The sequence below is a fragment of the Eleutherodactylus coqui genome, chromosome 9 (genome assembly GCF_035609145.1).
Source record: "Eleutherodactylus coqui strain aEleCoq1 chromosome 9, aEleCoq1.hap1, whole genome shotgun sequence".
Taxonomy (NCBI): domain Eukaryota; kingdom Metazoa; phylum Chordata; class Amphibia; order Anura; family Eleutherodactylidae; genus Eleutherodactylus; species Eleutherodactylus coqui.
This window is the reverse complement of record NC_089845.1, coordinates 161,328,168-161,351,090: the sequence shown is the minus strand read 5'-3', so window position 1 is coordinate 161,351,090 and position 22,923 is coordinate 161,328,168. Positions and strand designations below refer to the sequence as shown.

The 22,923-nt window shown below is 45.8% G+C and overlaps 1 protein-coding gene across 12 annotated transcripts in view; it reads right to left on the bottom strand.

Moving 5' to 3' along the window:
* Window positions 1–22,923, bottom strand: part of PTK2 (protein tyrosine kinase 2) — a 223,555-nt gene that overhangs the window by 59,585 nt on the left and 141,047 nt on the right. For 8 of the 12 annotated variants that reach the window (XM_066578748.1, XM_066578752.1, XM_066578749.1 and 5 more), the window contains 4 exons: window positions 22,072–22,102; window positions 21,464–21,516; window positions 2,996–3,013; window positions 1,183–1,239 (listed from right to left, as the gene is read on the bottom strand). In XM_066578748.1, coding sequence (XP_066434845.1) covers window positions 1,183–1,239; window positions 2,996–3,013; window positions 21,464–21,516; window positions 22,072–22,102 — 159 coding nt within the window. Of the gene's footprint in view, window positions 1–1,182; window positions 1,240–2,995; window positions 3,014–7,038; window positions 7,123–21,463; window positions 21,517–22,071; window positions 22,103–22,923 lie in introns of all 12 variants that reach the window. The other 4 variants (XM_066578745.1, XM_066578747.1, XM_066578755.1 and 1 more) reach the window with 2 other exon arrangements.

The window sequence follows — 22,923 nt, the reverse complement described above, 5'->3', positions numbered from 1 at the left end:
GAAACTATGAGAAGTTGGTAAACATGAAGATACACGGGGTGTCCGATATAATGTGAGCAAAGCTTTATGATCGCATGATGAACAATGTCAGTGATTCAATTCACCATTTTAAGATATCTGCTTACTGTCAGTGAATGGAATCAATCAAGTAATGTCTAAAATGTATTGAACCCTCAGCTGAGAGAAGCATGACATCAGTATGTACTACAGCCTTTGGCTGTAAACAAGGATCCCTTCCATTCACTGAAAGAAAGCAGAGATCTTGAAAACCATGAGGTACTAAAAGAAAAGTATATTTCATGGTTGCCAGACTTTTCATTACACGACGACTGAGCTTCAAGGACATAAGAAACAAGCAAGCAATTAGAGGAAGTTCAGACTTGGGGGGCTGCCATATTGGAGAGACCAGCGATATACTGCGACTATGAGGGGGCAAATATTACGTAAATGTATATATGCTATACATGGCACAACAAATTCAACTGGACCAAATTAACAATTGGCGCATCACCGTAATTAATTTGGTCAGACTTTTAGCCATGTCCATTTTACACCATGTGGAGTCAAAGAAGTTTCTTCAAAGATGGAGCCTACGTCTTAAGACATTTATATAAAGGGATCAATCACTGCCCTCAGACCCAAGCCGCTCCCCAACACCGCTCCAGTTCATCAGGGCCAGGCTTGGAACAGAGACCATATTAGGGCTAGTCCTGCACAGCAAAACAGATCCTGCGACCAAATATCGCTGCAGACGCAGGTAATCTCGCAGTCTCACTGGAGTCACGGTGCAACTCACAAACTGACCCACATGCCAAAAATCCAACCTCTGTGGACGACTTCTTCAACCTGCGGGTTGCAGCAACTTGCAAGTCGCACCGTAATTCCATTGACTTCAATGAGAATGAGGTCGCAGGGCTACACAGTGACCTTTGGTCATGCAGCCCACGTCACAACCAAAGTCGCTGTGTAGCCCTAGCCCAACGTCTGAGGACCCTATTACTTCACCTAGGATTGAGGCCGTCTAACCTGCAAGTCTCACGCTATTGCAAACTACACAACTCCCAACTGTAATGCTACTGCATTCTGGGAGTTGTAGTTTTGCAAGAACTAGAGAGAGTCACAGGTTGGAGTCCTCCATCCAAGACCTCATGTCAGCAGCGCAGACGGGACGCGAGCACTTACTGGAAGGCATGGTGTACGTATCCTCTTCATCTATAATTTCTGCATAGTCATCGGTTTCTGGAAAACAAAAAAAAATTAATGAAATGAATAAACATCAAATAATTGCAGCGGAATAGAAATCACCAAAATTATTACAACACCCCCAAAAAGTGAGAGACAGATTCCTATATAACTCAGATTTGAGAAAAGCCCACCAATGATGCAATTACTGATTAGCCAGCGGAAATAATCACACTTGTGTCATGCTGAGAGAGCTCTATGCACATCCAGAGCTGCACTCAAAACGGGATGGATTTAAACTCTTGAAGAACCTCCAGCTCATCGGCTCTGCTGTGGGGCACAGTAACGTATCCCTAGAATGCCCACAATGCAATGCAGCAAAGTGTAGTGGATTATATTTCACAGAAGTAGAAAGTATATAAAAGCACAGCAGTAAAATTAGTTTTCAAGCATCAGCTAGAGGAATTCTAAATGCAGCTCTGGATGTGACTGGAGTAGAAGACAATTTAATACAGTAAAGGCAAGCAGAGAAAGGACAAACTAAACATTCTAGGTGAATTTAACGTGATGCAGGTGATGGGTTCGGATCCTGGGTAGGGGGCTTATTCTCTATTAATAGCTGCTGATGAATACCAAGTGACAATGAAGAGCAGGGTGCAAAGTATGCTGTAATGGAAAAGCACCTGCTACAATGGCGCAGGGTTAACCTTTACCAATCCACTGTCTTGACGTCTTCCTACATTCTGATTGAAGCCTGTGCAGCTCTGATATCAGAAGACTTCCGGCAGGGTATTCTTACTGAATTTTGCCAGCCGCTCTGTTGTCGGGGGCCTCTCCAGCATGTCACATACTGTAGTACTGGCTCTAGCCAGCAGATGGCGCCATTGTATAATGGCAGAAAGAAAAAGCCCCCTAGGAAACCCCGAATCCAAAATTGGATTGCAAAGGATTAATACTTGGTACCCAGGTGTACCCTCTGGGGCAGAAGAGGAACCCAGCCATATATCATCTGCAAGGGACAGGAAGCAGCCCAGAGGACGTCTCCACAGATGGTGTCACCCAATGCCAAGAGCGGGCCCAGAAATAGAAGTAGAAATGCACATGGGAAAGTCTGGTTTTCCCTTGAGTTTCCCTTTAAAGGGGTATTGTGGCCCAGAGGCAAATATGCCATAAGTGTCATTGGAATGCCGCTTTAAAGACTAACAAACTTGATAGAGCAACATGTCAAAAATGTAGATGAGGTTGCGTCTCGCTGCTGAGCGCTGAAATCAGGGGGCTGCAGCGCTTTCTTAAGCATGATGCCCCTTCAGCTGACTTTGCTGTCAGTTGGCTCCTCTAGGCACCTGAAAATTGATCCATAGACATCTATAAGCATCTTCTATAGACCTCTCTGCGTCCGGCAAAGACAAAGAGAATGGACACGGTGCTCAGGTGAGCGCTGCAGCACCCTGATTTCAGCGCTCAGCAGCGGGACCCCCACTGATTAAAACCTTTGCCATGTCGCTCTATCAAAATTTTACTCTTCAAGTTTAGGGTTTCTGACTTAGGTCTCCTTCCACCTATTATATAGCAGGGCATTAACCTGGCAGCAAGAGCTGAACTCCCAGGTTACGTGGACATTTGCACACTGCGTATATGACAAGCGGTCCCTTGTTGGATTCGGCACAGTCCGCTACTTTATGGTGAGCTGGCTGGGCTACCTGTGCGCCAGGTGCAGTTAGTACCAATGTGTGCAGGTGGTGGAGAGGGCACAGACAATACAGAAGATTATTAATAGGACAAATGGAAGAAATGATGAAAGCGCAGGTATTACCGTCCCCACTAAACTCCTCTGCGGGTCCAGGATGCATGCAAGAAAAGAGCGGAGAGAAGCGTGAGCAAAAACAATCCACGGCTCGTACAGAGAAATTACTTTTCCTTAACAGTTTATCCCTGCTGTGTTCTTATAAGTTATAACCAGTTGGCATCATATACAAGGGCATGCAGTGGGCAGTGCCACCCCGGATCAGGGAGAGGGAAGCACTCATTGACAGTTACTTGCTAAAGGGGTTCTTTCACTTCTAGCTACTGATGACATAACCTGAGGATAGGTCATCCATAGAAGATCAACAAGGGTCCGCCACTCATGATTCCCGGTGATTAGCGGTTCCCTTGGCATTTGTGAGCACAAAGCTGTCTTTCTGCGGAAGCAGACAGCGCTGTACATAATGTAGTGGCTCCAGCTGGATTCGCAGGCTTATTCCTACACACTTTTACAGGACTCTGCCTGCTATATTAGCTACGTGAAACCCATGCAGTCACACAGGGCACCGGCCACCAGGGGAATGTAAGCTACTAGGAGCAGTCGCTTCTCTTAGGGCCGCCCAGCCAGATGATACTCTTCCTCCATACGGCAGCATCTTGTGGAGCTACATGAATTAACCTGATGGCCATCTCCCTTTGATGTTCCAAGGTGCTATCAGCCCATCAGCGGCCCTGCAACACAAGCACCTAAGGTCCTTTTAGATGAGCCGATCCTAGTTTAAACACGAGTGACGTCCCCGCTGGCTCGTTCGCTCACGCAGTCTGTTTATACAGCAGATACATTGTGGACTTGTTCACATGAGAATCGTTCAGTCTTTCACGTTCGCCGTGTAATTAGGGCTGGCGGTCCGCGATCATTCATTGCAGGATCTGTGGCGATAAATTGCACGTGTATCACGCTCGAAACGCTTTCCATAAAATAACTATGGAAAGCGCAGCCCAATGTACACGAGCGGGAAATCCATAGCGTTTTACTGCTCGCGGTTAAAAATCGCGGCATGCCGCGATCAACCCATCATAATGCTAATTTCATCGCGGAAAAGCACAGTGACTTAAAATGATCTCCCACAGCGGAAATCCGCCAGCGAGAATCCCCCCCCCCCGGTCTGACTGAGAAGTACTGAACATGCGCTGTTTTTCGTTGTTCAGCCATTGGCTCACATTTATACCGAAGAATTATCATTCACTTTCACTCATTTGAACGATTTTTGGAACAATAATCTTTATGACTAAAAGCACCTTTAGTTCTGCTACTGCATTTGTGTTATCAGCTCGGTACTGGTGCTGTATCTATGTACTAAGCTTGGTTCTTGGCCTGTATCTGCTGTATGTACTAAGCTTGGTTCTTGGCCTGTATGTATCTACTAAGCTTGGTTCTTGGCCTGTATCTATGTACTAAGCTTGGTTCTTGGCCTGTATCTATGTACTAAGCTTGGTTCTAGGCCTGTATCTATGTACTAAGCTTGGTTCTAGGCCTGTATCTATGTACTAAGCTTGGTTCTAGGCCTGTATCTATGTACTAAGCTTGGTTCTTGGCCTGTATCTGCTCTATGTACTAAGCTTGGTTCTTGGCCTGTATGTATCTACTAAGCTTGGTTCTTGGCCTGTATGTATCTACTAAGCTTGGTTCTTGGCCTGTATCTATGTACTAAGCTTGGTTCTAGGCCTGTATCTATGTACTAAGCTTGGTTCTTGGCCTGTATCTGCTCTATGTACTAAGCTTGGTTCTTCGCCTGTATCTGCTCTATGTACTAAGCTTGGTTCTTGGCCTGTATCTATTTAATGGCCTTTGTTCTGGTGCTGAATTTATGCAGTGAGCTTGGTTCTGGTACAGTATTTATTCCCTGAGATGTTCTGATGTAGGCATGTTGCGATCTTGCTCCTTTCAGTACAAGTGGACCACAGTAAACCTGCCTATAACTGCTAGGTATATTGTTTTTTCTTATGACTGGGGGGAGTATGAACGCAAAAAAATATTCTGTACAGGGTGCCATCTAACCGAAGGCCAGCACTAGTCATCAATAGCTAGAAGTGGGAGAAACACTAAGCTGGTTGACCACGATTCCTCCCAAGGCAGCCGTACAAAGCGAGGAGGCTCGGCCGAGCACATTTGTATTGTCAAAATGGAAAAAAGGATCAAGCTGCTGCTTGCCACCTCTGGTGGCTGCTTATCTCCCCTGAGAACAAAAAGAACAGGTAAGCAGAAATCCGACTTGCTTAACCCTTCTTTACCAGTGATCTACTGCCGGAGGAGAGACTGGAGGCATCTATACATATTAGTCATCTGCGCCCGCTGATATCAACCAACATTAATCTAATGTGTATGGTCACCTTTAGATTTCCTTCATGTAACCATTTACAGTCAATCCACAATTCAATTAACAGCAGCAATATGGATTTACACTCTACTTCCAGATTCATGAGCAGAATGCCAGAGCAGCAGTAAAGACTGACAGACAGGCCCGTAAATCGCTCAGTGTAAATGCATGCCTCAACTGAACGACCAGCGAGAATTCGTCCGTTGCATGCAGAACACTGAGCAATGAATCGGCTCCCAAAAACGGCTGGTCGGTGACTTATGATAGACTTCCTGCTTTCTGAGGATGGAGGCGGATGGGCTGGACGATCCCCGGCCGCTGCACCCCCATTCACCTACGATAATCCTTTCTGTGTAAAAGCAAAGGAATGATTGCCGGGACGACTGCTGGGCATCTGCAAAGGGCAGATATATGTGCCATTCTGACGTTACGAAAGGCTGTATGACTGCTGCAGACCAGGTAACCAGAACACCTGGGGAGTCTATTAAGACTTGACATTTCATACATTAGCAGCAGCCAGCAGTATGTGAAAGCAAACATCGGTTTTAGCGACATAACTGCGAATAGCTCAGGCTGGCGAGATATATATCAATGCTGTATGCAGGAGGAGCAAATATGATATTTCACAAGCCCTCGAAAAGGCATTTAAAGTGGCTGCTCCATCAGGACACGCTGCCACCGCAGGAGAAAGGTGGTATTACATGGTGCACATGCAAATGCATTGTACATGGCACACAGACATGGGTTACTCTATGCTATTTTGCCCTTTATTATAGTCTTACCAGGGCAACTGCAGGGCCTTTATCAATGTCAGGCTCCTTTTACATACTGAAAGTTATTACAGATATTAAGTAATCATCGTGAAGGCGGACTGCAATTACTAAATTACCTCTAATGAGATCTCCACCAGAAATGACTTCGTCCTAAATCGTGCGTGACATCAGGGGATAAAGACGCTAATTTCTTAATGTTTATCATATTCAATCAAGCGTGACGATTCATATTTTATCTAACCTTTGAAGAACCGGGTTATGAGCTAATGAGAGAAGCTACGGCAACCCTTAAGGGAACAAATCCCATCACTCTTGTAGATGCCCTGCAGCACAGGGGCTGTACGGTCATTAGACATGAAAAACAGATTTATCCTATTATTTTGTCTAACTAGTTGGCTCTAGTAAACACTGCAGCTGTAACTCAGACCAAGCACGCTGCCCCATGTGGCCATTTCATAGAATAGAACAGTTCATCATCTGATTCTGTAAAAACGTACATGCTTAAAATCTGACTTCCAGCAGCCACCACTAGGGGGAGCTAACAAATCAGGATTGTTAAGTCTACAATGAAAGCAAAAAAAAAAAAGAAAAGCCGCCAGTGCCCCCTAGTGTAAGATTGTTCTATGGCAGCTCCAGCACTGGTAGTCCTTCTCTGACAACAGACTGACGATTGGCAGGTCAAGGACTGGAAGGAACAATTCCTACTACCGGCTAAAAATGACCTCGGGTAACCTGAGAACGCAAGCCGACTCTTATGATTATTAAGTGGAGAAAGGAAAGGGGTAGTTGGTGTTGACTACTGACAACAATATAAATTTAAGGGGGTTCTGCAGGGTAAAAAAAAAACAGCTTTGCTCTGGCACATAATCCAGGGGGCGCACTCAGAATCACACACATGCAGCTCTAGTGTGGGATGTAAGCATCACTGTGAGTTAGTGCACAATTAGTAGGCGTGCAAGTACCCTTTGGTGGAGACTCGTAAGAGCAGAAGAGGAAAGGAAGAAAACGCTTGGCTTTGTGGGCTCTGGGTGGAATGGGTGAAGAACCTTCACATAAAACGGAGGTCAGACAGGAGAGAAAAGAAATGAGCGTGCAAAATGTTAGGAGAAAATCGTATAACAGCCGGTCAAGTCACTTGTAGCTCTATAGCCTAATTAAAGTATAAACTTTGCACACCAAGGCAAAAAAAGAATAGTGGGAGTCGTAGCTCGTACAGATGAAAAACCGAAGGTAAGCGATAACCTTGATGATAGATAAATATTACTGCTAACTATGTGTGGGATCTGTGTACTCTATAGCTGTGGAATCATCAAGGAATGCTAAGAAATGTGTATATCTCAATAGTACAAGAATATAACTACTATAATACCGCCTCCTTATGTACAAGAATATAACTACTAAAATACCGCCTCCTTATGTACAAGAATATAACTACTATAATACTGCCCCCTATGTACAAGAATATAACTACTATAATACTGCCCCCTATGTACAAGAATATATCTACTATAATACTGTCCCCTATGTACAAGAATATAACTACTATAACACTGCCCCCTATGTACAAGAATATAACTACTATAATACTGCTCCTATGTACAAGAATATAACTACTATAATACTGCCCCCTATGTACAAGAATATAACTACTATAATACTGCCCCCTATATACAAGAATATAACTACTATAATACTGCCCCCTATGTACAAGAAAATAACTACTATAATACCGTCTCCTATTTACAAGAATATAACTACTATAATACTGCCCCCTAAGTACAAGAATATAACTACTATAATACTGCCCCCTATGTACAAGAATATAACTACTATAATACTGCTCCCTTATGTACAAGAATATAAATACTATAATACTGCTCCCTTATGTACAAGAATATAACTACTATAATACTGCCCCCTATGTACTAGAATATAACTACTATAATACTGCTCCTATGTACAAGAATATAACTACTATAATACTGCCTCCTATGTACAAGAATATAACTACTATAATACCGCCTCCTTATGTACAAGAATATAACTACTAAAATACCGCCTCCTTATGTACAAGAATATAACTACTATAATACTGCCCCCTATGTACAAGAATATAACTACTATAATACTGCCCCCTATGTACAAGAATATATCTACTATAATACTGTCCCCTATGTACAAGAATATAACTACTATAACACTGCCCCCTATGTACAAGAATATAACTACTATAATACTGCTCCTATGTACAAGAATATAACTACTATAATACTGCCCCCTATGTACAAGAATATAACTACTATAATACTGCCCCCTATATACAAGAATATAACTACTATAATACTGCCCCCTATGTACAAGAAAATAACTACTATAATACCGTCTCCTATTTACAAGAATATAACTACTATAATACTGCCCCCTAAGTACAAGAATATAACTACTATAATACTGCCCCCTATGTACAAGAATATAACTACTATAATACTGCTCCCTTATGTACAAGAATATAAATACTATAATACTGCTCCCTTATGTACAAGAATATAACTACTATAATACTGCCCCCTATGTACTAGAATATAACTACTATAATACTGCTCCTATGTACAAGAATATAACTACTATAATACTGCCTCCTATGTACAAGAATATAACTACTATAATACTGCCTCCTATGTACAAGAATATAACTACTATAATACTGCCTCCTATGTACAAGAATATAACTACTATAATACTGCCCCCTATGTACAAGAATATAACTGCTATAATACTGCTCCGATGTACAAGAATATAACTACTATAATACTGCCTCCTATGTACAAGAATATAACTACTATAATACTGCCTCCTATGTACAAGAATATAACTACTATAATACTGCCCCTATGTACAAGAATATAACTACTATAATACTGCCCCTTATGTACAAGAATATAACTACTATAATACTGCCCCCTATGTACAAGAATATAACTACTATAATACTGCCCCCTATGTACAAGAATATAACTACTATAATACTGCCCCCTATGTACAAGAATATAACTACTATAATACTGCCCCCTAAGTACAAGAATATAACTACTATAATACTGCCCCCTATGTACAAGAATATAACTACTATAATACTGCTCCCTTATGTACAAGAATATAAATACTATAATACTGCTCCCTTATGTACAAGAATATAACTACTATAATACTGTCCCCTATGTACAAGAATATAACTACTATAATACTGCCCCCTGTGTACAAGAATTTAACTACTATAATACTGCCTCCTATGTACAAGAATATAACTACTTTAATACTGCCCCCTATGTACAAGAATATAACTACTATAATACTGCCTCCAATGTACAAGAATATAACTACTTTAATACTGCCCCCTATGTACAAGAATATAACTACTATAATACTGCCTCCAATGTACAAGAATATAACTACTTTAATACTGCCCCCTATGTACAAGAATATAACTACTTTAATACTGCCCCCTATGTACAAGAATATAACTACTATAATACTGCCCCCTATGTACTAGAATATAACTACTATAATACTGCTCCTATGTACAAGAATATAACTACTATAATACTGCCCCCTATGTACAAGAATATAACTACTATAATACTGCCTCCTATGTACAAGAATATAACTGCTATAATACTGCCTCCTATGTACAAGAATATAACTACTTTAATACTGCCCCCTATGTACAAGAATATAACTACTATAATACTGCCTCCAATGTACAAGAATATAACTACTTTAATACTGCCCCCTATGTACAAGAATATAACTACTATAATACTGCCTCCAATGTACAAGAATATAACTGCTATAATACTGCCTCCTATGTACAAGAATAAAACTACTATAATACTGCCCCCTATGTACAAGAATATAACTACTATAATACTGCCTCCTATGTACAAGAATATAACTACTATAATACTGCCCCCTATGTACAAGAATATAACTACTATAATACTGCCCCCTATGTATAAGAATATAACTACTATAATACTGCCTCCTATGTCCAAGAATATAACTACTATAATACTGCCCCCTATGTACAAGAATATAACTACTATAATACTGCCTCCAATGTACAAGAATATAACTGCTATAATACTGCCTCCTATGTACAAGAATATAACTACTATAATACTGCCCCCTATGTACAAGAATATAACTACTATAATACTGCCTCCTATGTACAAGAATATAACTACTATAATACTGCCCCCTATGTACAAGAATATAACTACTATAATACTGCCCCTATGTACAAGAATATAACTACTATAATACTGCCTCCTATGTACAAGAATATAACTACTATAATACTGCCCCCTATGTACAAGAATATAACTACTATAATACTGCCCCCTATGTATAAGAATATAACTACTATAATACTGCCCCCTATGTACAAGAATATAACTACTATAATACTGCCCCCTATGTATAAGAATATAACTACTATAATACTGCCCCCTATGTACAAGAATATAACTACTATAATACTGCCCCCTATGTATAAGAATATAACTACTATAATACTGCCCCCTATGTACAAGAATATAACTACTATAATACTGCTTCTATGTACAAGAATATAACTACTATAATACTGCCCCCTATGTACAAGAATATAACTACTATAATACTGCCTCCTATGTACAAGAATATAACTACTATAATACTGCCCCCTATGTACAAGAATATAACTACTATAATACTGCCCCCTATGTACAAGAATATAACTACTATAATACTGCCCCCTATGTACAAGAATATAACTACTATAATACTGCCCCCTATGTATAAGAATATAACTACTATAATACTGCCCCCTATGTACAAGAATATAACTACTATAATACTGCCCCCTATGTACAAGAATATAACTACTATAATACTGCCCCCTATGTACAAGAATATAACTACTATAATACTGCCTCCTATGTACAAGAATATAACTACTATAATACTGCCCCCTATGTACAAGAATATAACTACTATAATACTGCCTCCTATGTACAAGAATATAACTACTATAATATTGCCCCCTATGTACAAGAATGCAACTACTATAACAGAATCTCGATGGATAATCTGCAGCAAATCCATGCCGTGTGAAAATCGCTTAATACTGCCGCGTATGAACAAAACGGATTTGGATATATGACAGGATTGTCCTTTGTCACTTTCTGCGGTATTTATGGGGTGAGTCAGTGTTTCTCCGTTCCATTCAGCTTTCGCGGCTTCTTTTAGCTCAGAGCCAGTCTTGTCCTTTCAGTTTGAGATATTTTTGCAATAAAAAGGAACAAGTTTAGCAAGGACAAGGGGTTTCCTGAGACCAGAATAGAATAGCGGGGGGAACAATGGATGCCCGTGGGTGCCGTTACTCACGAGTTTGGAATGTATCCTAGTGGTAAGATCTGCCGTCTACGTAACGTCGGCACAGCAGATTCGGACTAGTATAATAGCGTAATAGACGGAAGACCCAAAGGAAGAAGCTGAGAAAGAGGGACATTTATCAAACTTGGTGATGGGGTATTAGGACACCAAATACCCTGGGACTCTCACAGGTGTGGAGAAGCTCATTCTCCCTATTTAAAGAACCATAGAATGTTAGATTCAGTAGGGACCTTCAGGGTCATCAGGTTCAACCCCCTGCTCAATGCAGGAGGATTACCAAATCATCCCAAACAGATGTCTGTCCGGCCTCTGAAAACTTGCATTGAAGGAGAACTCACCACCTCCCGTGGTAACCTGTTCCACTCATTGATCCCCTTCACTGTCTAATATCTAATCTGTGTCTCCTCCCTTTCAGTTTCATCTCATTGCTTCTAGTCTTTCCTTGTGCAGATGAGAATAGGGCTGATCCCTCTGCACTGTGACAGCCCTTCAGATATTTGTAGCTAGCCATTAAGTCTCCTTTCAGCCACCTTTTTATTAAGTTAAACACTTACAGATCCTTCTACTATTTCTTATAAGTCATAGTTTGCAGACCGCTCACCATCCTGGTAGCACTTCCAGTTTATCGGTCCTTTTGTTATATTGGGGTGCCCAGAACTGGACACAGTATTCCAGATGAGGTCTGACTAAGGAAGAGTAGAGGGGGATAATGACCTCACATGATGTAGACTCTATGCTTCTCTTAATATATGACTTCATTGGGTTTGGGTTTTTTTTTGCAGATTTTGCTGATGCATCACATTGTTGACTCACGTTCACTCTGTGATCTCTTAGTATACCCAAGTCTGTTTCACATGTATTGTTGCTTAGCCCAATTCCTCCCATTCTTTACGTGCTTTTTTAAGAGGTAGGGCTTTGCACGTCCCTGTTAGTGAACACCCACTGTTCCAGCTTTTCCAGATCTTTTTGAATCCTTTCTCTCTTATCTAGTGTTTGCTTTATGTCGTCGGCATATTTTATCAGATTGCCCTAAATTCCCTCCTCTAGTCAATTTATAAAAATGTTCAACACTGGGCCTAGGACAGAGCCTTGTGGTCCCCACTTGATACATTCTTCCACTTGGATGTACAGCCATTTATGACCACTCTGAGTACAATCACTCAGCCAGTTGTAAATCCACCTAACAGTTGTAAATTTCCTATCTGGTCATTTTTTTAAATAAGTATAGAATGAGATACTTTGTCAAATACTTTATTAAAGTCAAGATATACTATATCCACTGCATTTCTATGATCAACCCAGTCAGTGATACTATCATAGAGGGACATTAGATTCGTCTGGCATAACTTATTTGTTACAAATCCATGCTGGATCTGGTTAATTACTCTATTATCGTCCAAGTATCCTAGGATGTAATTCATCTGGACCTTGAGACTTGTATTCATGTAAGTTAGCAAGGTTTTCCCTCACCATCTCCCTGCTTAAAAATAGCCTGCATTTTTGTATTCCTCCAATCAGTTGATCTTAATTCAGCCTCACATAACATATCTGTGGGATTGGAGTAGTGTAGTGAAATATCCACTGGATACAAACCAATCTCCATCAAAAGGGGCAGTCTACCACTGTCACAGTCAGACATGCAAGAGGAAGTTCCTGTTCTGACCACTCACATTTCCGCTTATAACATTCATAGAATGATCAGTTCTACGACACAGAGGTGCACAGCTCATATTCAAAGTAAAACGTAAGCCGCCAAGACCCAATCAGAAGCGAAAGTCGCCTCCAAGATGTATGTAGAGGCAAATTAAGGAATATTGACCCTTTAACGCTATATGACACAAGTTTACGTCCTAGCAAGGTGGTACTTAACGCACTAGGACATAAACGTATGTAATATGGAAGGTGCGTGCTCAGAAGTGAGCCTGCGCTATCCTGTAGCGGGAGCCAGGTGTGACAGATACCCGACCTTCAGCTGCAACACTGGAGATCGATAAGAACATTGATCTCCGTCGTTAAGATCCACTAAGCTGTGACCCTGTAGTGGCACAAGTAGGGAACACCCACTGAACTATGGAACCTGCAGCTCTACAAGTAGGGAACACCCACTGAACTATGGAACCTGCAGCTCTACAAGTAGGGAACACCCACTGAACTATGGAACCTGCAGCTCTACAAGTAGGGAACACCCACTGAACTATGGAACCTGCAGCTCTACAAGCAGAAAACAGCCACTGAACCGTGAACCTGCAGCTCCACAAGTAGTGAACACGCACTGAGCACTGAACCTGCAGTTCCACAAGCAGGGATGCCCACTGAGTCAAACTTGCAGCACCGCAAGCATTAATGTCCAAGAAAGCAGGTTTTGAAATTAAAAGTAACAGAAAAAGCTAATTGGAACATCTTCAGTTACACAGATGCAGTTAAACTTTCTTCTGACATTTTAAAAATGGACATAATGGTTAAAGGGGTGGTCTCGCGAAAGCAAGTGGGTCTATACACTTCTGTATGGCCATATTAATGCACTTTGTAATATACATCGTGCATTAAATATGAGCCATACAGAAGTTATTCACTTACCTGCTCCGTTGCTAGCGTCCCCGTTGCCATGGTTCCGTCTAACTTCGGTGTCTTCTTGCCTTTTTAGACGCGCTTGCGCAGATCCGTCTTCTCCCTTCTTCTCCCTTCGGCTCCGCTCGGCAGCATCGGCATTTTGGCTCCGCCCCCTTGTACGCATCATCGCGTAGCTCCGCCCCATGACGTGTGCCGGTTCCAGCCTCCTGATTGGCTGGAATCGGCACATGACGGGGGCGGAGCTACGCGATGACGCGAAAAGGGGGCGGAGCCAAAACTCCGATGCTTCCAAGACCAGCCGAAGGGAGAAGATGCATCTGCGCAAGCGCGTCTAAAAAAGCAAGAAGACACCGAAGTTAGACGGAACCATGGCAACGGGGACGCTAGCAACGGAGCAGGTAAGTGAATAACTTCTGTATGGCTCATATTTAATGCACGATGTATATTACAAAGTGCATTAATATGGCCATACAGAAGTGTATAGACCCACTTGCTTTCGCGAGACCACCCCTTTAAAGCCACACGATTGCATCTGTTCACAGGTTTTCTGTGGTATTGCAGTTTAGTCTCATTACCTTCATTGAAGTTGGGCAGCAATACCAGACACAACCTATGGACAGGAGTGTCGCTCTTTCTAGAACAAAGTAGCCAGGCTTTTCTAATCTCTTATAACGGCCTCAAACCTAAAGCATTAGCTTTGCAGTGGTCTGCAGTCCGCTGTTCCCGGCTATCAACAATTACAGGATAAGGGGAAAGCCGACAATTAGCGTTCCTCAAAAATCTGAACACCTCCATAAACGTGTGTATTCTACAGCTGACCATGCTGGAGGGGGTGACAGCGCGCACAGGAGAAGCTTCATGTGATACCTGTGCAGCACACTGAGGCATGATGGGAGTGACAGTCCTGATTAATGAAGCTCCCAACTCCTTGGGATGACTGCTGCACCTCCCATGGCACCTTCAGCAGCGTGGTCACCTGTAGAGCAGACATGTTGTCACTTCTATGCGGCATCCAGTCTGCCTTTAGCTAACTCAGCACAGGAAGCAGCAAGTTCCCGGAGAGGGGCCTAATAATGAGGTGGCAGCCAGGAGGAGACAAGGAGCTCATTGATGGGAGGCACAGAGCTCCTGTTCACAGCCGGAGCCAGGCCGGGCGCTGCACCTCACGCACCAGACAGGACGTTCTCAGAGAGTAGCCTGTGTATCTGGGCCCAGATCCACCGACTGCTGAGAGAGTCAACACCATCCAGCGCTGCAACATGAAGACACACAAGACTCAGCAGCGAGCGGCGCTGAGCATGCCCAACTCTACAGCCATTCCCCGGTAGCTGTCTCTGCTTGTGTGTCATAATCTAATCTCCACAGCACCGCAACATCTTAGCAGGGGAGAGAGACAGCGGGAGCGCAAAGGAGAGGGAAGAGAGAGACACAGCGGGAGCGCAAAGGAGAGGGAGGAGAGAGACACAGCGGGAGCGCAAAGGAGAGGGAGGAGAGAGACACAGCGGGAGCGCAAAGGTGAGGGGAGAGAGAGAGACGGCGGGAGCGCAAAGGAGAGGGGAGAGAGAGAGACGGCGGGAGCGCAAAGGTGAGGGGAGAGAGAGAGACGGCGGGAGCGCAAAGGTGAGGGGAGAGAGAGAGACGGCGGGAGCGCAAAGGAGAGGGAAGAGAGAGAGACAGCGGGAGCGCAAAGGTGAGGGGAGAGAGAGAGACAGCAGGAGCGCAAAGGAGAGGGGAGAGAGAGAGACAGCAGGAGCGCAAAGGAGAGGGGAGAGAGAGAGACAGCGGGAGCGCAAAGGTGAGGGGAGAGAGAGACACAGCGGGAGCGCAAAGGAGAGGGAAGAGAGAGACAGCGGGAGCGCAAAGGAGAGGGAAGAGAGAGAGACAGCGGGAGCGCAAAGGAGAGGGGAGAGAGAGAGACAGCGGGAGCGCAAAGGTGAGGGGAGAGAGAGACACAGCGGGAGCGCAAAGGAGAGGGAAGAGAGAGACAGCGGGAGCGCAAAGGAGAGGGAAGAGAGAGAGACAGCGGGAGCGCAAAGGAGAGGGAAGAGAGAGAGACAGCGGGAGCGCAAAGGAGAGGGAAGAGAGAGAGACAGCGGGAGTGCAAAGGAGAGGGAAGAGAAAGACAGCGGGAGCGCAAAGGAGAGGGAAGAGAGAGACAGCGGGAGCGCAAAGGAGAGGGAAGAGAGAGAAACAGCGGGAGCGCAAAGGAGAGGGGAGAGAGAGAGACAGCGGGAGCGCAAAGGAGAGGGGAGAGAGAGAGACAGCGGGAGCGCAAAGGAGAGGGAAGAGAGAGAGACAGCGGGAGCGCAAAGGAGAGGGAAGAGAGACAGCGGGAGCGCAAAGGAGAGGGAAGAGAGAGACAGCGGGAGCGCAAAGGAGAGGGAAGAGAGAGACAGCGGGAGCGCAAAGGAGAGGGAAGAGAGAGACAGCGGGAGCGCAAAGGAGAGGGAAGAGAGAGACAGCGGGAGCGCAAAGGAGAGGGGAGAGAGAGAGACAGCGGGAGCGCAAAGGAGAGGGGAGAGAGAGAGACAGCGGGAGCGCAAAGGAGAGGGGAGAGAGAGAGACAGTGGGAGCGCAAAGGAGAGGGGAGAGAGAGACACAGCGGGAGCGCAAAGGAGAGGGGAGAGAGAGACACAGCGGGAGCGCAAAGGAGAGGGGAGAGAGAGAGACAGCGGGAGCGCAAAGGAGAGGGGAGAGAGGCAGCGGGAGCGCAAAGGAGAGGGAAGAGAGAGAGACAGCGGGAGCGCAAAGGAGAGGGAAGAGAGAGAGACATCGGGAGCGCAAAGGAGAGGGAAGAGAGAGAGACAGCGGGAGCGCAAAGGAGAGGGAAGAGAGAGACAGCGGGAGCGCAAAGGAGAGGGAAGAGAGAGAGACATCGGGAGGGCAAAGGAGAGGGAAGAGAGAGAGACATCGGGAGGGCAAAGGAGAGGGAAGAGAGAGAGACATCGGGAGCGCAAAGGAAAGGGAAGAGAGACAGCGGGAGCGCAAAGGAGAGGGGAGAGAGAGAGACAGCGGGAGCGCAAAGGAGAGGGGAGAGAGAGAGACAGCGGGAGCGCAAAGGAGAGGGGAGAGAGAGAGACAGCGGGAGCGCAAAGGAGAGGGAAGAGAGAGACAGCGAGAGCGCAAAGGAGAGGGAAGAGAGAGACAGCGAGAGCGCAAAGGAGAGGGAAGAGAGAGACAGCGAGAGCGCAAAGGAGAGGGAAGAGAGAGACAGCGAGAGCGCAAAGGAGAGGGGGAGAGAGAGACAGCGAGAGCGCAAAGGAGAGGGGAGAGAGAGACAGCGGGAGCGCAAAGGAGAGGGGAGAGAGAGACAGCGGGAGCGCAAAGGAGAGGGGGGAGAGAGACAGCCGGAGCGCAAAGGAGAGGGGAGAGAGACAGCGGGAGCGCAAAGGAGAGGGGAGAGAGAGACAGCGGGAGCACAAAGGAGAGGGAAGAGAGAGACAGCGGGAGCGCAAAGGAGAGGGGAGAGAGAGACAGCGGGAGTGCAAAGGTGTGGAGAGAGAGACAGCGGGAGCGCAAAGGAGAGGGGAGAGACAGCGGGAGGGCAACGGTGAGGGGAGAGAGAGAGACAGTGGGAGCGCAAAGGTGAGGGGAGAGAGAGAGCGGGAGCACAAAAGAGAGGGGAGAGACAGCGGGAGGGCAAAGGTGAGGGGAGAGAGAGAGAGCAGGAGCGCAAAGGTGAGGGGGGAGAGAGACAGCGGGAGCACAAAGGTGAGGGGGGGAGAGAGAGAGACAGTGGGAGCACAAAGGTGAGGGGAGGGGGGAGAGAGACAGCAGGAGCACAAAGGTGAGGGGGTAGAGAGAGAGACAGCGGGAGCACAAAGGTGAGGGGGGAGGAGAGAGACAGCGGGAGCACAAAGGTGAGGGGGAGGAGAGAGACAGCGGGAGCGCAAAGGTAAGGGGGGGGAGAGAGACAGCGGGAGCGCAAAGGTGAGGGGGGAGAGAGAGACAGCGGGAGCGCAAAGGTGAGGGGGGAGAGAGAGACAGCGGGAGCGCAAATGTGAGCGGGGAGAGAGAGACAGCAGGAGCGCAAAGGTGAGGGGGGAGAGAGAGACAGCGGGAGCGCAAAGGTGAGGGGGGAGAGAGACAGCGGGAGCGCAAAGGTGAGGGGGGAGAGACAGCGGGAGCGCAAAGGTGAGGGGAGGGGGTGAGGGGAGGGGGTAGAGAGACAGCGGGAGCACAAAGGTGAGGGGGGAGAGAGACAGCGGGAGCACAAAGGTGAGGGGGGAGAGAGACAGCGGGAACGCAAAAGTGAGGGGGGAGAGAGAGACAGCGGGAGCGCAAAGGTGAGCGGGGGGGGGGGGAAGAGACAGCAGGAGCGCAAAGGTGAGGGGAGAGAGGGAGACAGCGGGAGCGCAAAGGTGAGGGGGCAGAGAGACAGCGAGAGTTCAAGGGTTGGGAGGGAGAAAGAAAGCTGGAGTGCAAAGGTGAGGGGGAAGAAAGCGAGAGAGACAGTGGGAGCGCAGAGGTGAGGGGGCAGAGAGACAGCGAGAGTGCAAAGGTGAGGGGAGAGAAACACACTGGGGTGCAGAGGTGAGGGGTACATGGCAGTGATCACATGCTCTTACACTGGCACATCCTGGGTACAGAGGGGTTTGTCCAGCGCTTCCTCTATACGGAGTGACGAGCTGTATTCCTGCCCTGTGCGTACAGCTCATCCTTTCCATGCCGCAGGGCTGTCACATCGTTGCTTCTGCCCTAGGGACCGGTCACTTTCAGACCAGAGCCAGACAAGTAATTAACCTGTAAACTGCCAGTGGTATTCCAAAAGTTAAACCTTCTGCATTTGATTGTGTGGTTGCTTTGTTTTGCAGCCCAATATAAGTGAGGACAATCTAACACCCGTCTCATTCACACGGACTGCACATCAATCCGGACCCCGCTTCAGTCATCTATAAAGGGATAGGTCTCTTCAAAAGATAAAGTACCCAAGTGGGCTGGAACAGAGGGGGGCAGCACAGAGCGAAGCGGACGAATAAAGCTCCTCTGCTTCCATTCCAAGCACCAGCGGGGTCTGACTAACGTACATGGACACAGGCAGATGCAGCAGAGGTCAACTTGCCATTTAACACTTTAGTGCTGCCACACTTGTGAAGGACAGTAGTTTTACCCGTCTGCATCGGAGAGTCTGTTTGGCGCTTCTGCTACCGATCCGTCCAAGAATCCCTGACAATATAGCGCAGCATGGAACACGATTTCCAAAGGGACAATCCAGACAGCCACTTATAGCCAATGGGGGCCGTCAGCGCTGTTCCATTTTGTCGCAGCAGAAATTCGTTCATTTCCCAGCTCCATCACAGAGTAGAAAAAAGGAAACCCAAACGGAGCTCTTAAAGGGGTTGTATCAAGACTGCAAGCTAGTCGCTATCCACCGCACAGGGGATAGCTTGCTGATAGGTGGGGCGGTCTCACTGCCGAGAGTCCCACCAATCTGCATAATAGGACCGCTGTCCCATTCTGTCTGTTACTGCCAGATCGCTTCTTCCCCTGCAGGGATGCCAGTATGAAGGGTATGATGGCGGAGAACGCACGACCAGCGCTCCAGTCTCCTCTTAAGGATGGGCTCACACGAATGTCTGATTACCGCGTTTTACACGTGTGCTGTACGGCTGTGTGATACGCAGCAACTCGCAATCAATTACATTACCTTATGCAGTCCTGCTCATATTACCCTGTCGGAATTGCTTAGTACACATGTTCTATTTTACTGCATATATACGCGCAAGAGCCCGTTGTTCTTTATGGGCAAGTACATATGCGCACCCATATGCAAATAATTATGATTAATAAAGTCTAACAATTGGCAGCACATTGGGTTACCATCGGCTCCACAGCTGTAAAACGCTGCGGGACCCATGCAGCGCTTTATGCTTACGGTCGTGTGAGCCCAGCCTAAAGCCTCGTTCACATGCAACAATTATCACTCAAACGATAATCGTACCATCTTTCATTCTTTGGCTGAACGATGATTTTTAGGCGAGCATAAAATCCATCATTCAGCCCGAGAGCTGATGATAGGGACCGCAGGCTGTGTTCTCCACAGGGAGTGCTGATTACATTGTATTCAGCTTGCAGCCCCACAGCTGAATTTTGAGCGAACATCTTTGCGTGTAAATGGGCCTTAATTCTGGGTACGGTAGTAACACCGCATTGATGAGGACAGGGGACACTGAAGCACCGTTCTTGGGATTGGTGGGGATCTCAGTGGTGAGACTGCCACCGATCAACAAGTTATCCCCTATCCCACGGATAGGCAATACTTGCTATCTTGGTACAACCCCTTTAATGCTGATGTGAACCCTGCCTTAGATCAGAGATAATAGAAGGTGATAAGTCACTGAACAGACAATTTAGGGAGCTTTTACACGGGACGCCCTCTTGGGCACAGATGCCCAACAGGTTGTCTTAACAATAATCATTTCTATGCTTTAACCTTGCAGCAAGCATCACTAATGAATGGCTGCGGGGCAGTCGGGGGTCGTTCTGGCCCACTAGCCTCCATTCATAGTAAACAGGCAGTCGTTCATGAGTGATAACTGCCTGTTTACACGGGTCAATCCGTCGTTTAGTTTTCTGCATGTAGAAACTGAAGAATGAACCAAAAGCAGAGACAATCTTGTTCGTCACGCGTGAATTTACACTGAACGTTAATCTTCAAATTCTCACTGTATCAGACCGTGTAAAAGAGCCTACAGGTGCTTTATCTGCAGACCTATGCAAAACCAGAGCATCAATAGTGTTGCATAGGACTGCAGGTAAGGGTTTGCCAACATCAGCTTCGTAGGTTTCATACGGAACATCTGTCATCATTTTCCGCTAGAAAGAAGCGCTAATTCATCCTGCAAACTGCAGGACTGCTGGCCAGAATTGGAATGGACTCCATTATAGTCAATGGGGGTCTGTTTGGCCATAAGATGAAACCCTCCGGCCACGGGGTGCCGTCTTCTTCCTTCCAAAATGAAGCAGGAAAACAGAACTCCCTAACGGTGATGTGAACAAACCCCATAATCATGCTATATGTAGCGTTACGTAGGACTGCAGGAAAACGAACAGCATTACCTGTACTGCAAGATTTATCATGTGTTATCCATAGTGTTACATAGGACTGCAGGAAAACCTGCTGCTATCTGTACAGACACATTCATCCTCGTGTTATGCATATGTTACACAGGATTGCAGTTGAACCTACTGCGGACTAAAAACACTCATGTATTACATAGGACTGCAGCTCCAACTTTTGCAGTCTTAAGGGTTAAATGTCAACTTTCCATAAACTCAGGAACATCTACATGAATGACGCGGGCCGTCTCCTCCATCGGCTGTCGTCAGTCACCACCAACTCATAAGTGTCCGCAGCGAGGAGACGCCACGGGCTCTTACCTGAGACGGAGACGGGGTGAGCCCTCACGCCGTGCTTCTCGTTGTTGGCGAGCCTGTAAGAGAGAGGGTGGCATCTGTGAATGGTGCACATTCTTCATGGTCACTCGGGCTTTGCATTCATCATATTCACAGGCTGCCTTCTGTAATTAGCAGGACTGATCCATTCTACACAACGTCAGAGGGGAGGGAGAGAATGACGGAATGCACTGACAGGGGAAGGAGGAAAAGAGTTCAAGTGGCTCCACCTACTGGAGGAAAAGTAAAGAAATTCGGTAGTCACATTTGTGCTCCAGAAACTAAGTTGGTTATTGTGTTGGCCGTCCGATAGTTAGACGAAGGGATGGGTGCATGCATGTGGGCAGCCAAGCCCCTCTAGTCCGAGCTTCCTGCATACACAGGACGGTCAATACTAAACTGGAAATCATCTTAAAAGAGGAAACGCACTTAAAATCGATCCTCCTAATGATGAGGAGTCAGAAGATCTGGTGGAGACGGAGCGCAGCCTCCTCGGGGATCACTTCCATGCAATGCACCGCTTTGTTCATTTAAGAGGGGCCCAAATATTACTTTAATTCTGCGTAAAGTTACCCGCAAACACTATTACTTACTTTGGTATAGATGGCAAAGCTCGTTCCCCCTCTGTAAAAATATGAAAAAATAATAATATTGTACAATGCAACAACAGAAAGCACCAGGACAGAGTACAGGCCCACTGACACCAGCGTATGGGGCTACGTATTACACACGTATCATGCAGTACACGGCAAATACACGTGTACATGCATATTTACGGTGTTTGTTAACTCCCCGTAGCCCATATTGGCACATAATACACATCAAAATAAGACAAACTGCAATTATTTATCACGTGCATGAAAAAAAATCAGGTGTGAGCGGCTCAATAAAAGTCAACGGGCTTTTAGCACCGCATTATACGCAAGAAGCATATGGCCGTGTCAGTGAGCCTTAATACAGCATTGTCACATATAACATGTAAAGAGATAAAACATTCACTTACTTATCCTGCACTGATCCCGTGTTACATCCTGTATTATACCCCAGAGCTGCACTCACTATTCTGCTGGTGGAGTCACTGTGTACATACATTACTTATCCTGTACTGCTCCTGAGTTACATCCTGTATTATACTCCACAGCTGTACTCACTATTCTGCTGGTGGAGTCACTGTGTACATACATTACTTATCCTGTACTGCTCCTGAGTTACATCCTGTATTATACTCCAGAGCTGTGCTCACTATTCTGCTGGTGGAGTCACTGTGTACATACATTACTTATCTTGTACTGCTCCTGAGTTACATCCTGTATTATACTCCAGAGCTGTACTCACTATTCTGCTGGTGGAGTCACTGTGTACATACATTACTTATCCTGTACTGCTCCTGAGTTACATCCTGTATTATACTCCAGAGCTGCACTCACTATTCTGCTGGTGGAGTC